Source organism: Callithrix jacchus, chromosome X, assembly GCF_049354715.1.
Source record: "Callithrix jacchus isolate 240 chromosome X, calJac240_pri, whole genome shotgun sequence".
Lineage (NCBI taxonomy): Eukaryota > Metazoa > Chordata > Mammalia > Primates > Cebidae > Callithrix > Callithrix jacchus.
The window spans coordinates 130043495-130055287 of record NC_133524.1 but is presented as its reverse complement, the minus strand read 5'-3'; the positions used below and the strand labels follow the sequence as shown (position 1 = coordinate 130055287).

Genomic DNA, 11793 nt, shown 5'->3' with positions numbered 1-11793 from the left:
GCTTCTAAGGGAACAGCTCTGCCATGAATGTCTCCACATAGGCCACATAGACAAGGTCAACAGCAGTCTGACCCCTCTTGGAGGAATGCCATGTGATCCTCCCAGGAACACTGTAACATAATCAGTCTTGTGAAGAGCTGTCCCAAGGCCATTTGTCACCCACCTCCCCATGTTGTGGGAGCTGCCATGAGGCAGTTTCTCATCTGCCTCCCTGGTTCTGATAAGACATGGGACTTTCAACATTGCCTTCTCACGTAGGGGAAAGCTGCAAGGCTATAAAATCATATAGCTGGAGTATGGAGCTGACTCCTCCAGGACACAGCAACCTACCACTTGTGTCATTCACGTAAATTATATAACATGTTATTAGGTTATACAATGCCAAATTGCTTATCACCGACCATTTTTTTTACCTATAAAAATGGTAATTTCATGTGGTTCAATTTACTAGAAGGTGGTAAGTGCAGCTGAAAAAAAAGAAGAGGTTTGGCCGTGGGAAGCTGGATGCAGTATTCAAGAGGGTAGCCAAGTGGACCTCAGGAGCTGACATTTTAGGGAAAGCAGAGGACTCAGGAGTTTTGGATATCACACACACATGTGGTAACATCTACCTCAACCTTACGTGGGTATGAAGATCAAATGTGGTAACAGAATTAAAAATGTTTTGTAAACCAAGACAGTCTAGGACTACAGCAAATTATTATTTTAGTATTAGTTGGAGTCTCCTACTTTGCTGCTGGGAATTGCAGCAAACTTTTTTTTTTTTTTTGAGACAGGGTCTCACTCTTGCCCAGGCTGGAGTGTGGTGGCACTGTCAAGGCCCACTGCAGCCTTGACCTCCCAAGCTCAAGCAATTCTCCTACCTCAGCCTCCCAAGTAGCTGGGACTACAGGTGTATGCCACCACACCCAGCTATTTTTTAAAAATATTTTTGTAGAGACAGTGTTTTGCCATGTTGCCCAGGCTGGTCTTGATCTCCTGAGCTCAAGTGATCCCCCCATCCTGGCCTCCCAAAAGTGTGAGCCACTGTGCCCAGCCAACAACAAACTTTTAAGAAGTATAAGCTAGATGGCTCACCAGGTTGCTAGTTCACACCTCAAGTGGAGCAGATAAGCAATGAAGAGTTGGCTTAAAACTTTTCTCCTGCTCCCAGCTAGGCATTTTTATAGCTGCACCAACCCATTCTATCACATAATCATTAAGATTACAATTAAACTAGTTACTAATACTTAACAAACAAGGAAAATGGAACCAACAGAAAACTGTACTAGGTTAATCTGTAGAGAAATGATAACTATGCACAGTTTCTTTAAAGAGACAGACCTTATTTTAAGGATTTTTACATTGAAGAATTCAAAAAGCGGTACATTTTGGGGAATTTATTGATTTGCATTTAGAAGAAACTGCTGACAAAGATTCACCGGTAATAATCTGAACAAGCTGGAAAATACAGTCAATACTACTGAAACACTACTAAGATAATTCCAGGACATAGGTTTATTCGACAGAACAAAATGTCTTAAATGCCGTCTTTGATGTGAAAATTGACTGCTTCTTACTTTTCTAAACACACGGTGGTATAATTAACAATATTCATTCACTTCTGCTCTTTTCTGCATATATAAAAATTAAACCAATTAAAAAACTAATATATCTTCTCTTTATTTCTTACAGATACGATTTCAATGTTTCACTCAACAGTGGTGTGGTTTAGGAGATTTTTTTCATTTACAAGTTAAACAACAATCCATCCAAAGGGAACTGATAGTCTATAAGCTCATAGTGCAAATAAACAGTTTAGGAATGCAGCAACTGACATTTCTAAAAGTACAAAACAGATAAAATTCTTAGAAGATACATGCAAAAAACTCTACTAAGCAGATGGCCACAGAACTAGAACATTGATAATTTTACTGGCGACGTCAATAGGTTTCCAGATGTTTCGAAACTCATCTTGAACTCTCATCTTAGGCTTTGTATTTTGCTTTTCCAGTTTCACTAATGACACAAACATGCTATAAAACAAAAATCCAGAAATTCACATTAAAAAAGTATATTCTGAAATGAAAGGCAAGAACAACACTTTACATATAAGAACACTATTATGCAGCCAGGGTTCTTATTAAACGAACAGACAGTACTACTGTATTTTAGACCAGTAACTTTTGGGAAATGTATCTTTTGAAAACAAAGCAGTAGTCTATCTCATTAGTTTAATTTGTTTCTTGTCTCAATATGTAGTTTTTGTTTATGTTTTTCTTTTGAGACAGAGTCTTGCTCTGTCACCCAGGCTGGAGTGCAGTGGCACAATCTTGGCTCACTGCGGCCTCTGCCTCCCAGGTTCCAGTGGTTCTCCTGCCTCAGCCTCCCAGGTAGCTGGGATTACAGGCATGCACCACTACACCTGGCTAACTTTTGTATTTTTAGTAGAGACGGGGTTTCTCCATGTTGGCCAGGCTGGTCTCAAACTCCTGACCTCAGGTAATCTGCCTGCGTCGGCTTCCCAAAGTGCTAGGATTACAGGCGTGAGCCACCGTGCCTGGCTTCAATATGCAGTTTTGAAAGACAAATAAAGTAGGGGATTTAAGCATATCAAAGTGGGAGGCCAAGGTAAGTGGTGAAAAAAGATGGAGTAAAAAAACCTGCTTTAGGTAGTGCTGTTGCAGTCTTCCTGAATCTTCCTCAACCATGTTTGTAAACACATCCATGGGACTCCCGCCTCCAGAGTAAGGGGCAGGTATTTAAAGGACAGTGAATTGAAAGACTAAACTTGATCATTTGTTTCTTACTTATGACCACATTTATCATTTGAAATAATAATGCAACAGTTATTATATATTAAAGCTGTTCAACTACTTCAGCCAACAAGAAGTGTCACCCTAGCCTGGCCAGGTTCCAGTTCTAAGAATGTCTACAGACTGCAGCTTTATGTGACTAATGGGAACCATCAGTCTCCTCAAATTATGAGGTGCTGGAAGTAGAAAACAATTCTCTTTCCTAAATTTTTATGTGGGTTTTGAAATATGAGAAAAAGAAGCAATTACTTACATTCAAATCCCTGAAGTATTCATTATAGTCAAGGGCATATCCTACAACGAACTTGTCTGGAATTTCAAATCCAACAACTAAAAAGAATCATAATTCATCATTTAGATATAGAAAACATCACTTTTGGATCTAATACTGGCAAATGTGCCTCTCTACAAATATTCTCTAAGCAGTTATAAGCCATTTCACATAAAATGCTTTTAGGTTAAAGATGGTTGAATGATCGATTAAAAAAAAGTAATTCACTTACAGTCTGGCCTATATCCAACACTTCGAGGGGTCCTTTTCACCAGCAAGCTGTTAATTACAAAATTTGACATGTAACATACAGAGAGACTACAGGGCATTATAAAAGAGAAGATTAATGGTTCTAAACACTGTTTGATTTCATACATGCTGACTGTACCATGGTCACTTTTAACACACCCAAAGAATGACCATGAAATGGACAGCGAAATTATGAGGATTATTGGGAAGGGGCAGCAATGAGTTGACACTACAGACAAGGTCCTTGGTTGATCACCTGGAACCTGAAGGACAGTTCTGAGACCTGCACCCTGATTACCCAGGTGTCTATTGAAGGGCAGCTTATCAGGATGAATGAGTACAGAGTGTCAGTGAGTAAAGATATGGGCTCTCAGTCCAGAAACCTTGGAAATACAATCCCTAAGCTATAAAACAGTGTGGGAGAGGTGAGCATCACCTTTCATCAAAACATTCTTTTTTTTTTTTTTGAGGTGGGAGTCTTGCTCTGTCACCCAGGCTGGAGTGCAGTGGCATGATCTCAGCTCACTGCAACCTCCACCTCCCAGGTTCAAGTGATTCTCCTGCCTCAGCCTCCTGAGTAGCTTGGATTACAAGGATGTGCCACCACGCCCAGCTAATGTTTGTCTTTTTAGTAGAGACCCATCTCTAATAAAAACGACCACCATTGTTGGTCATGCTGATCTTCAACTCCTGACCTTGTGATCCACCCACCTTGGCCTCCCAAACTGCTGGGATTAGAGGCATGAGCCACTGGACCTGGCCACAACATTCGTTTTTTTTAAGAGCTGAGTCTCATTCTGTGGCCCAGGCTGCATTGCAGTGGTGTAATCACAGCTCACTGCAGCCTTGACTTCTTGGGCTCTAGCGATCTGCCCACCTTAGCCTTCCAAGTAGCTGGAACTACAGGTGTGTACCACTTCACCCTGGCTGCATCACAACTTTTAATAACTGGCTTACAAAGAGGAACTTTAGGCCAAAACAACTAGTGTGCCAAAAGAATTAGTATTTATTTTTGAGAGTAAAAGCTGGAGGTGGTATAAATCAACTCTACCATAAGCTAATTTTATAACCCAAATGCTGACTGTTGAAAAATGTTCAGCCATTAAAAAAAACTACAGAAGCTGCTTTGAAAGCCTTTATAGATTTTAAAGGTAGTCTCAAGAAAACTTATACCTTCCTAGATAAATACATATATTTAAAGAGCTGGAAAGGGCCTAAAGTGATTCTCAACCTGGAATGCACATCAGAATCACCTGGGAGCTTTACAAAAACGAAACTCAGATACCCACGCCACACCCCTGACTAATTACATCAGAATTGCTGGAGATGAGACACAGGCATAGGCCGTCCTGGTTTTTGTTTTTAACTCTCAGGTGATTCGAATGTGCAGTCTAAGTACAGAACCACTGACCTAAGTCGTAGGTTCCAAGGGAGCTTCTAATCATGTCCCTCATGACTCTTCCAGCAAATGGATAGAGGAGACCTTCAATTTCATTTCCATTTAGAAAGAACATAACAAGCCAATCACAGCAAAAACCCTTCCCTCTACCTGAACTCAGGAGTCCTTCACAAAAGTTATCACTAAACTCAGTGCAATCTGTATGAGGAGTTCAGAAGAACTCAGCACCTCGTATGCCTACAGATCTGAATGTTTAATAAAGCTCTATCTCTAAGGCATGACTAGAGTTGCATCTGAAGCATTTTTCCATACTGTAAATGGATAACCACTCATAAGAAGATACATGCAAATGGCCAATAAGCAGATGAAAACATGTACAACATCATAAGTCATCAGAGAAACAAATCAAAACCACAATAAGATACCACATCACAGCCCCCAGGATGGCAATAATATAAAGGATAGTAAAAAGTGCTGTCAAGGATGTGGAGATACTGGAACCCTCATATATTACTGGTATAAAATAGTACATATAATTTGTTAAACAGTCTGGCAATTCCTCAAAATGTCAAATACAGAGTTTCCATATGATCTAGCAACTATATACTCAAGAGACCTGAAAACAGGTATTCAAATTTGTATACAAACATTATTCATAAGAGCCAACAGGTAAAAACGCAAATGTTCACCAACAGATGGATAAACAAAATGTAATATGTTTGTACAATGAAATATTATTGAGCCAAAACAGGGAATGAAGTACTGATACATGCTCCAACCTGGATGAACCTTGAAAACACTATGCTAAGTCAAAGAAGACAGGATATTGCATGAGTCCATTTATATGGAATGTCCATAATCCACAAATCTGTATGAACTTTCTGTAGAAAGTAGATTAGTAGTTGCCAGGGGCTGGGAGAAGGGAGAATGACTGCTAATGGGTACAGGGTTTCTTTTGGGGGTGATGAAAAGATTATAAAATGAAATAGTGGTAGTAGATGCGCAACTCCGGATATACCCAAGTTAGACTGTACAACTTTAAAAGAGTGAATTTTATGATATGTGACTCGTATCTCCATAAAAAAGGAGAATGTTTACAGTTCTAGAACCAGCTACATATATAATATGCTATGCTAAAAATCTTACTATTGTCCCCACATTCTAAAAGGCACAATTAAGCAGCTGCTCACTACAATGAGATCAATCACATTATAACCAACAATGAAACAGTGCTTTGCAGTTAAAAAGATTTTCAAATACATTTATCTCCCTGACTCACATAGTTTCCCTGAGAAAAACTGTCAACAATCATTCCCCTTTAAAGATTACTAAATATGTTCAGAGAGATTAAATATGGAATAGTTTCTCAGGTTAAGTGGCAGTGAAATGCCAGGCTAAACTCCCAAGTCCATGTCTTTCTCACTTTACTGCTCTGCCTAGAGCATGAAAACTGGAACTGGGTGGGAGGAAACTTAGAAGTCATCTAGGCCATGTATTCTCTCTTTTTATGAGACATGGTCTCGCTCTGTTGCCCAGGCTGGAGTGCAGTGGTGTGACACAGTAGGCCACTTATTCTCAACAGAGGCGATATCACCTCCAAGGAAGCCAAAACTAATTCTCCATAGAGAGGGTGGAAATCTTAGACATTACAAGATTTGTGGCCCTCCAAAACTCAAACCTACCTGACAATATTATTCCTTAGTGTTCCATTTCTCTCTGAGTATCATATAAGCAGCGCTGACGTGGAGTTCATGGAAGATACATGAAATGTATGCAAGATCAGTGCTACAAAACTATGGCGAATAAATGACTTGGGTCAACAAATGACCCAAGTATTCTTTGAGCATGTCCTACCTACGGCAACACAAATTCTCTCTCTCACAAGCCAGTCTATCTCAATTCCACAGCATATACCAGGAATGAACAAGAGAATACCTGGAGGATTAAAGTCTGTGCCATAGTAGGTTGACATTTAAAACTCTAAACTGCATGTAGAAAAATAAGCAAGTGCACTCATTAGTTTACAGTAGGTTGGTGCAAAAGTGATTGCAGCTTTTGCCATTTCATAGGTTACTATTTAGTGTCCTATAATGTATCACTTATACACTCTCATAGTGCCTATCCCAAAAAGCCCATACAGTTAAACTGCTGACATATGACTCACTAGAAGGCCTACTCTGATTCAAAGATGCTCAACAGATATTGTTTTTTTTAAAGGGGTTTATAAAAATCTGTTAATCACTTAGGAAAAAAAATAAAAGATCACTACCTGACCTCTACATAAAAACTGCAGATTGATCAGAGACTTAAATTTTTTAATGACATTGTAAAAGGAAAAAAAATTCTTAAATGTTTGTTAGATGTCACTCTATTAACAACTTAAGGTAGCAAAAGCATAAACTCTGAGCCAGGTTCCCTGGGTTTAAATCTCATCTCTATAGCTGACTAGCTCTGTGCCTTTGGGTAATTCCCTATGCCTCAGTATCCTTATCTGTAAAGTGGGAATAATAATGCCACCCCAGAGTTGTTGAGGGATGAAACCAAAATGAGAAATAAACACAGGATCGATCCAAGATGGCCAACCACTAACAGCTCAGGATTGTAGCTCCCAGTGAAAGCCCAGAGAACGAGACGACGCCACACTTTTAGACAAATTTTCGTCACTCACCGATCAGCCGATTCCCAGTGGAGGAGCCCCAAGGGTCGCCAGCGCGACTCTTGTGGCCGCCGCAGCGGTTTTGCCGGCGTCTCGGCGCAGCAGCTCTTCATGCAGAGCCAACGGGACTGCTTCCCCTACTGACCGGAGTTTGGAGCTCCGGGAAGTCAGAGCCGCTTGTTGCGGACTCAAGAGGGAAGCCAGACCAGAGATTCCCGGGCAGAAGAGCACCAATCAGTCTTACCGCTGCTATTTAGGCCGCCACAGTGGGTTGCTCGGATCCCAACACTGGGAATCAATAAGTCGGATGTCGACTCAGAAAACTAATTAGAAAGGCGGTTCATCTACAATGAAGGGAAAAAAAACAGCCTAAGAAGGCCGAGTATACTCAAAATCAGAACCCATCAGCAACAGAACAAGCCCTGATGGAAAAGGACTCATCAGCAACCGAACAAGCCCTGATGGAAAAGGACTCATCAGTAATGGAACAGGCCCTGATGGAAAAGGACTGTGTTCCATTATCTGAAGTAGGCTTTAAAAGGTGGATGATAAGAAACTTCTGGGAGTTAAAGGAACTTGTTCTAACCCAATGTAAAGAAACTAAGAACTTGGAAAAAAGGTTAGATGAAATGTTGAAAAGAATAGACAATATAGAGAGGAATACAAATGAACTTATGGAGTTGAAAAATACAACACGAGAACTTAGTGAAATATGTACAAGCTTAAACAGCCGAATGGATCAAGCAGAAGAAAGGGTATCAGAGGTCGAAGATCAACTTAATGAAACAAAACAACAAGACAAGAATAGAGAAAAAAGGATAAAAAGGAATGAGCAAAGTCTCCAAGCAATATGGGACTATGTGAAAAGACCTAATATACGCTTGATTGGTGTACCTGAATGTGACGGAGAGAATGAATTCAAGCTGGAAAATACTCTCCAGGACATTATCTAGGAAAATTTTCCTAATTTAGCAAAGCAGGACACTGTTCAACCCCAGGCAATACAGAGAACACCACAAAGATATTCCTCAAGAAGACCAACCCCAAGGCACATAATTGTTAGATTCACCAAGATCGAAACGAAGGAGAAAATATTAAGGGCAGCCAGAGAGAAAGATCAAGTTACCCATAAAGGTAAGCCTATTAGGCTTACAGCAGATCTCTCAACAGAAACCTTACAAGCTAGAAGAGAGTGGGGGCCAATATTCAATATACTTAATCAACAGAACTTTCAGCCCAGAATTTCATATCCTGCCAATTTAAGCTTTACATTTGAAGGAAAAATAAAATTTTTTAGGAACAAGCAAGTACTCAGAGATTTTATTACTACCAGGCCTGCTTTACAAGAACTTCTAAAAGAAGCACTATACACAGAAAGGAACAACCAGTATGACCCTTTCTAAAAATACACCAAAAAGTAAAGAGCATTAACATAAAGAAGAATTTTTATCAACAAAAGGACAAAATAGCCAGTTAATATCAAACGGCAGCAACCCTAAATTTAAATCGACCAAATCTCCCAATCAAAAGATACAGACAAAATCTAATGGTATATCCAAAGATATACATAGACTCAAAATAAAGGGTTGGATAAAAAAAAACGTACCAACCAAATGGAGAGCAAAAATAAATAAATAAAAAGCAGGAGTTGCAATTTTCACATTTGACAAAATAGATTTCAAAGCTACAAGGATAAAAGGATTAATGTAATAATAAGAGATCTTAACACCCAGATACATAAGACCCATAATGAGATTTAGATTCAACGAGACAGAAAATTGATAACGATATCCGGGACTGGAACTAAGATCCAGAACAAATAAACTCAATAGAGCTCTCCATTTTAAACACACAAAATATACATTATCCACAAAATCTAACGATATATCTAAAGATATACAAAGACTCAAAACAAGGGGATGGAAAAAAACTCACCAACCAAATGGAGAGCAAAAATAAATAAATAAAAAGCAGGAGTTGCAATTCTCACACTTAATAAAATAGATTTCAAAGCTACAAGGATGCAAGGGTAAAAGGATTAATGCAACAATAAGAGATCTTAACACCCAGATACATAAGACACGTAATGAGATTTAGATTCAACGAGACAACAAATTGATAACGATATCCAGGACTTGAACTCAGAGCCAGAACAAAGAAACACAATAGAGGTCTCCATTTTAAACACATAAAATATGCATTAACCACTTTAAACACTCAAAATATTGATCGGCCATTATTGAAACCCATTTTAGGAATGAAGTAATATTCCTTTTTCCCTCTTTTTCTTTTTTTCCCCTTCTTCTTCTCTTTTTCCCTCAAAAAAAAAAAAAAGAAAACCACAGGCAAAAACTTTACTTGATAGGATCTTTAATGACAAGGGAAGTTGATTCTTTGGAAAAAAAAAAAGAAAAGGACACCTCCTCCAAGCATTAGTGATGTGGGAAACAAAATAGCCACCTCCTAAGATGGCTAAAAACAAAACTCAAGCCAAAAATAATAATAATAAAAACCACTCCCTCTAAAAAAAAAAAAAAAAAGAAAACTGCTCTTTGTTGCCTTGAGAGCTAAGCTGGTAGGAGGGATGCCTTGAGCCTTGGGGACCACCTTGTAGTGTGAGTCAGCCTGGGATGAAGGCAACACAAGGAAAACAGTGCTAAGAAACAGAGAGAGAGGCCCAGTGGCCTTGCTGGAGTCCCTGGATCCAGGCATGCCTGAAGCCCAAATCTATGCTGGACCACACAGTTCAAAATGTCTGTTTTTCTCAAGGCAGTGTGAGATCAATCTGTCACTTGAAACCAAATGAGTCCTGACTAATACAGAAACCTTTGTCACAGGGCTCCTGGAACAATAAAATGAAGTAATGCATGTAAAGCACTTTACACAGGGTCTGGCACAGAAGAAGGATCCTTTAAAACTGCACCACTTGTTACCCTGACGATATTTACGCCAACAATTAAATGTTCACTTGAGTCTCCTCTGTGCCACACTCTGTGCTGACAGCTGATCAAGATGACCAAGATGAATTAAGTCCTGGTCCCACGAAAGGGGTTCACAGTCTAATTGAGGAGACTTAAATAGATCATTAGAGTTTAAGTTCATTAAAAAAGAATTCTGAGGATGATATGCCTGGGGCTGGACTGGGGTGGGATAGATGGAGAGTGAGTCTGTTTTACCAGGGAATTAGGAAGGCTTCCTGGAAGAGGTGACATTCAAAAAAAAAAAAAAAGAGAGAAATAAACACAGGTAGAACTATAAAAGCAAAAGTCAAACAGCACAGGTAAGGCGACAAGGTGAGGCTGACTTAGTGAAAAAGGAAGCATGTATTATAAAATTATACCATAGACACAAAGAAGATGCAACAGACATCACTCAATTCTAGGAGGCCCAGATCTTCAGGGCCCACCCCTTCCTATCACTTCCTCACCCCCTTTGCAATCCTTATTCTTAATTTTGTAAGGGGGCCCAAAATCCTCTGCCATGCTACTCAGGACAAATTGATATAATTATTAGCTTGCTGAAAAAACAAATGTTAATATTAGGCAAGGAAGTAATTATGAGCTTTATTAACACATGACAAAATTATTTAAAGTGATTATATCTTAACTCTTATATGAGATTACATTACTTTTTGAAGATAAAATGACAGTTGAAAACATTTATTCTTACAAAGAAGCAATCACTTAATCCTCCTTCAAATGAGGAAAATATTCTATGTCAAAATGTCATACATACCTTGCGACCTTGACCATCTTTGGATTATACTGCTTGACCAGAGAAAGCAAAGTTTGCATTGTTTTTCCAGTGTCAATTATATCCTTTCAAAAAAGAAGACATTGCATAGCTTTAAACTCAGAGTCACTATATAAACATAAAGTACCAAAACCCCCATGTATAACTGCAATACTGCCATTCTTTTCTGTGCAGTAATTCTCACCAAAATTCACACTGAGATATTCTGGAATCTGTAAATCATCTGGCCCTCTGTAAGCAGTAAGAATGCCAGTCTCCAGGACTGGATTTTGTAGGTGCAGAAGTCAATGACAGCAAATTTAAATATATACATGCACATTTTATTAGGGAGTTATGATGTTATCCTTCATTATAAAAGGTATTTTAGATTTTTTCCCATAAATTCAAGATAGAGACTCTCTCCTCCCAACTCTCCAATATAGGTGGCAAACAGACTACACTTTCAGAAATACTGCTTTATACCATTTTTAAAGGCACCCAAATTAATAAGACTATAAAATGATTTTACATAAATGTGAATCTCAGCTATTCAGTCAAAAGTAGGACTTTAAACAAACCCATCTCTGTTAGGGAAAATATTTTTTAAACTATCACCCTAATGCTTTTCAATAAAAATATTCTTTAGAGATAGAATAAAGTAGTACAAGCCATCAGAAACATCATGGCTGGA

At 38.8% G+C, this 11793-nt stretch overlaps 1 protein-coding gene across 2 annotated transcripts in view; it reads right to left on the bottom strand.

Annotated features, from left to right (window-relative positions):
• Positions 1 to 1364: 1364 nt before the first annotated feature.
• HPRT1 (hypoxanthine phosphoribosyltransferase 1) overlaps positions 1365 to 11793 on the bottom strand; it is a 43285-nt gene continuing 32856 nt past the window's right edge. For both annotated transcript variants that reach the window (XM_035288167.3, XM_035288166.3), the window contains exons 6-9: positions 11106 to 11188; positions 3299 to 3345; positions 3049 to 3125; positions 1365 to 2015 (exon numbers count right to left, since the gene is read on the bottom strand). In XM_035288167.3, coding sequence (XP_035144058.2) covers positions 1968 to 2015; positions 3049 to 3125; positions 3299 to 3345; positions 11106 to 11188 — 255 coding nt within the window. In that variant the 3' untranslated portion in view covers positions 1365 to 1967. The remainder of the gene's footprint in view (positions 2016 to 3048; positions 3126 to 3298; positions 3346 to 11105; positions 11189 to 11793) is intronic.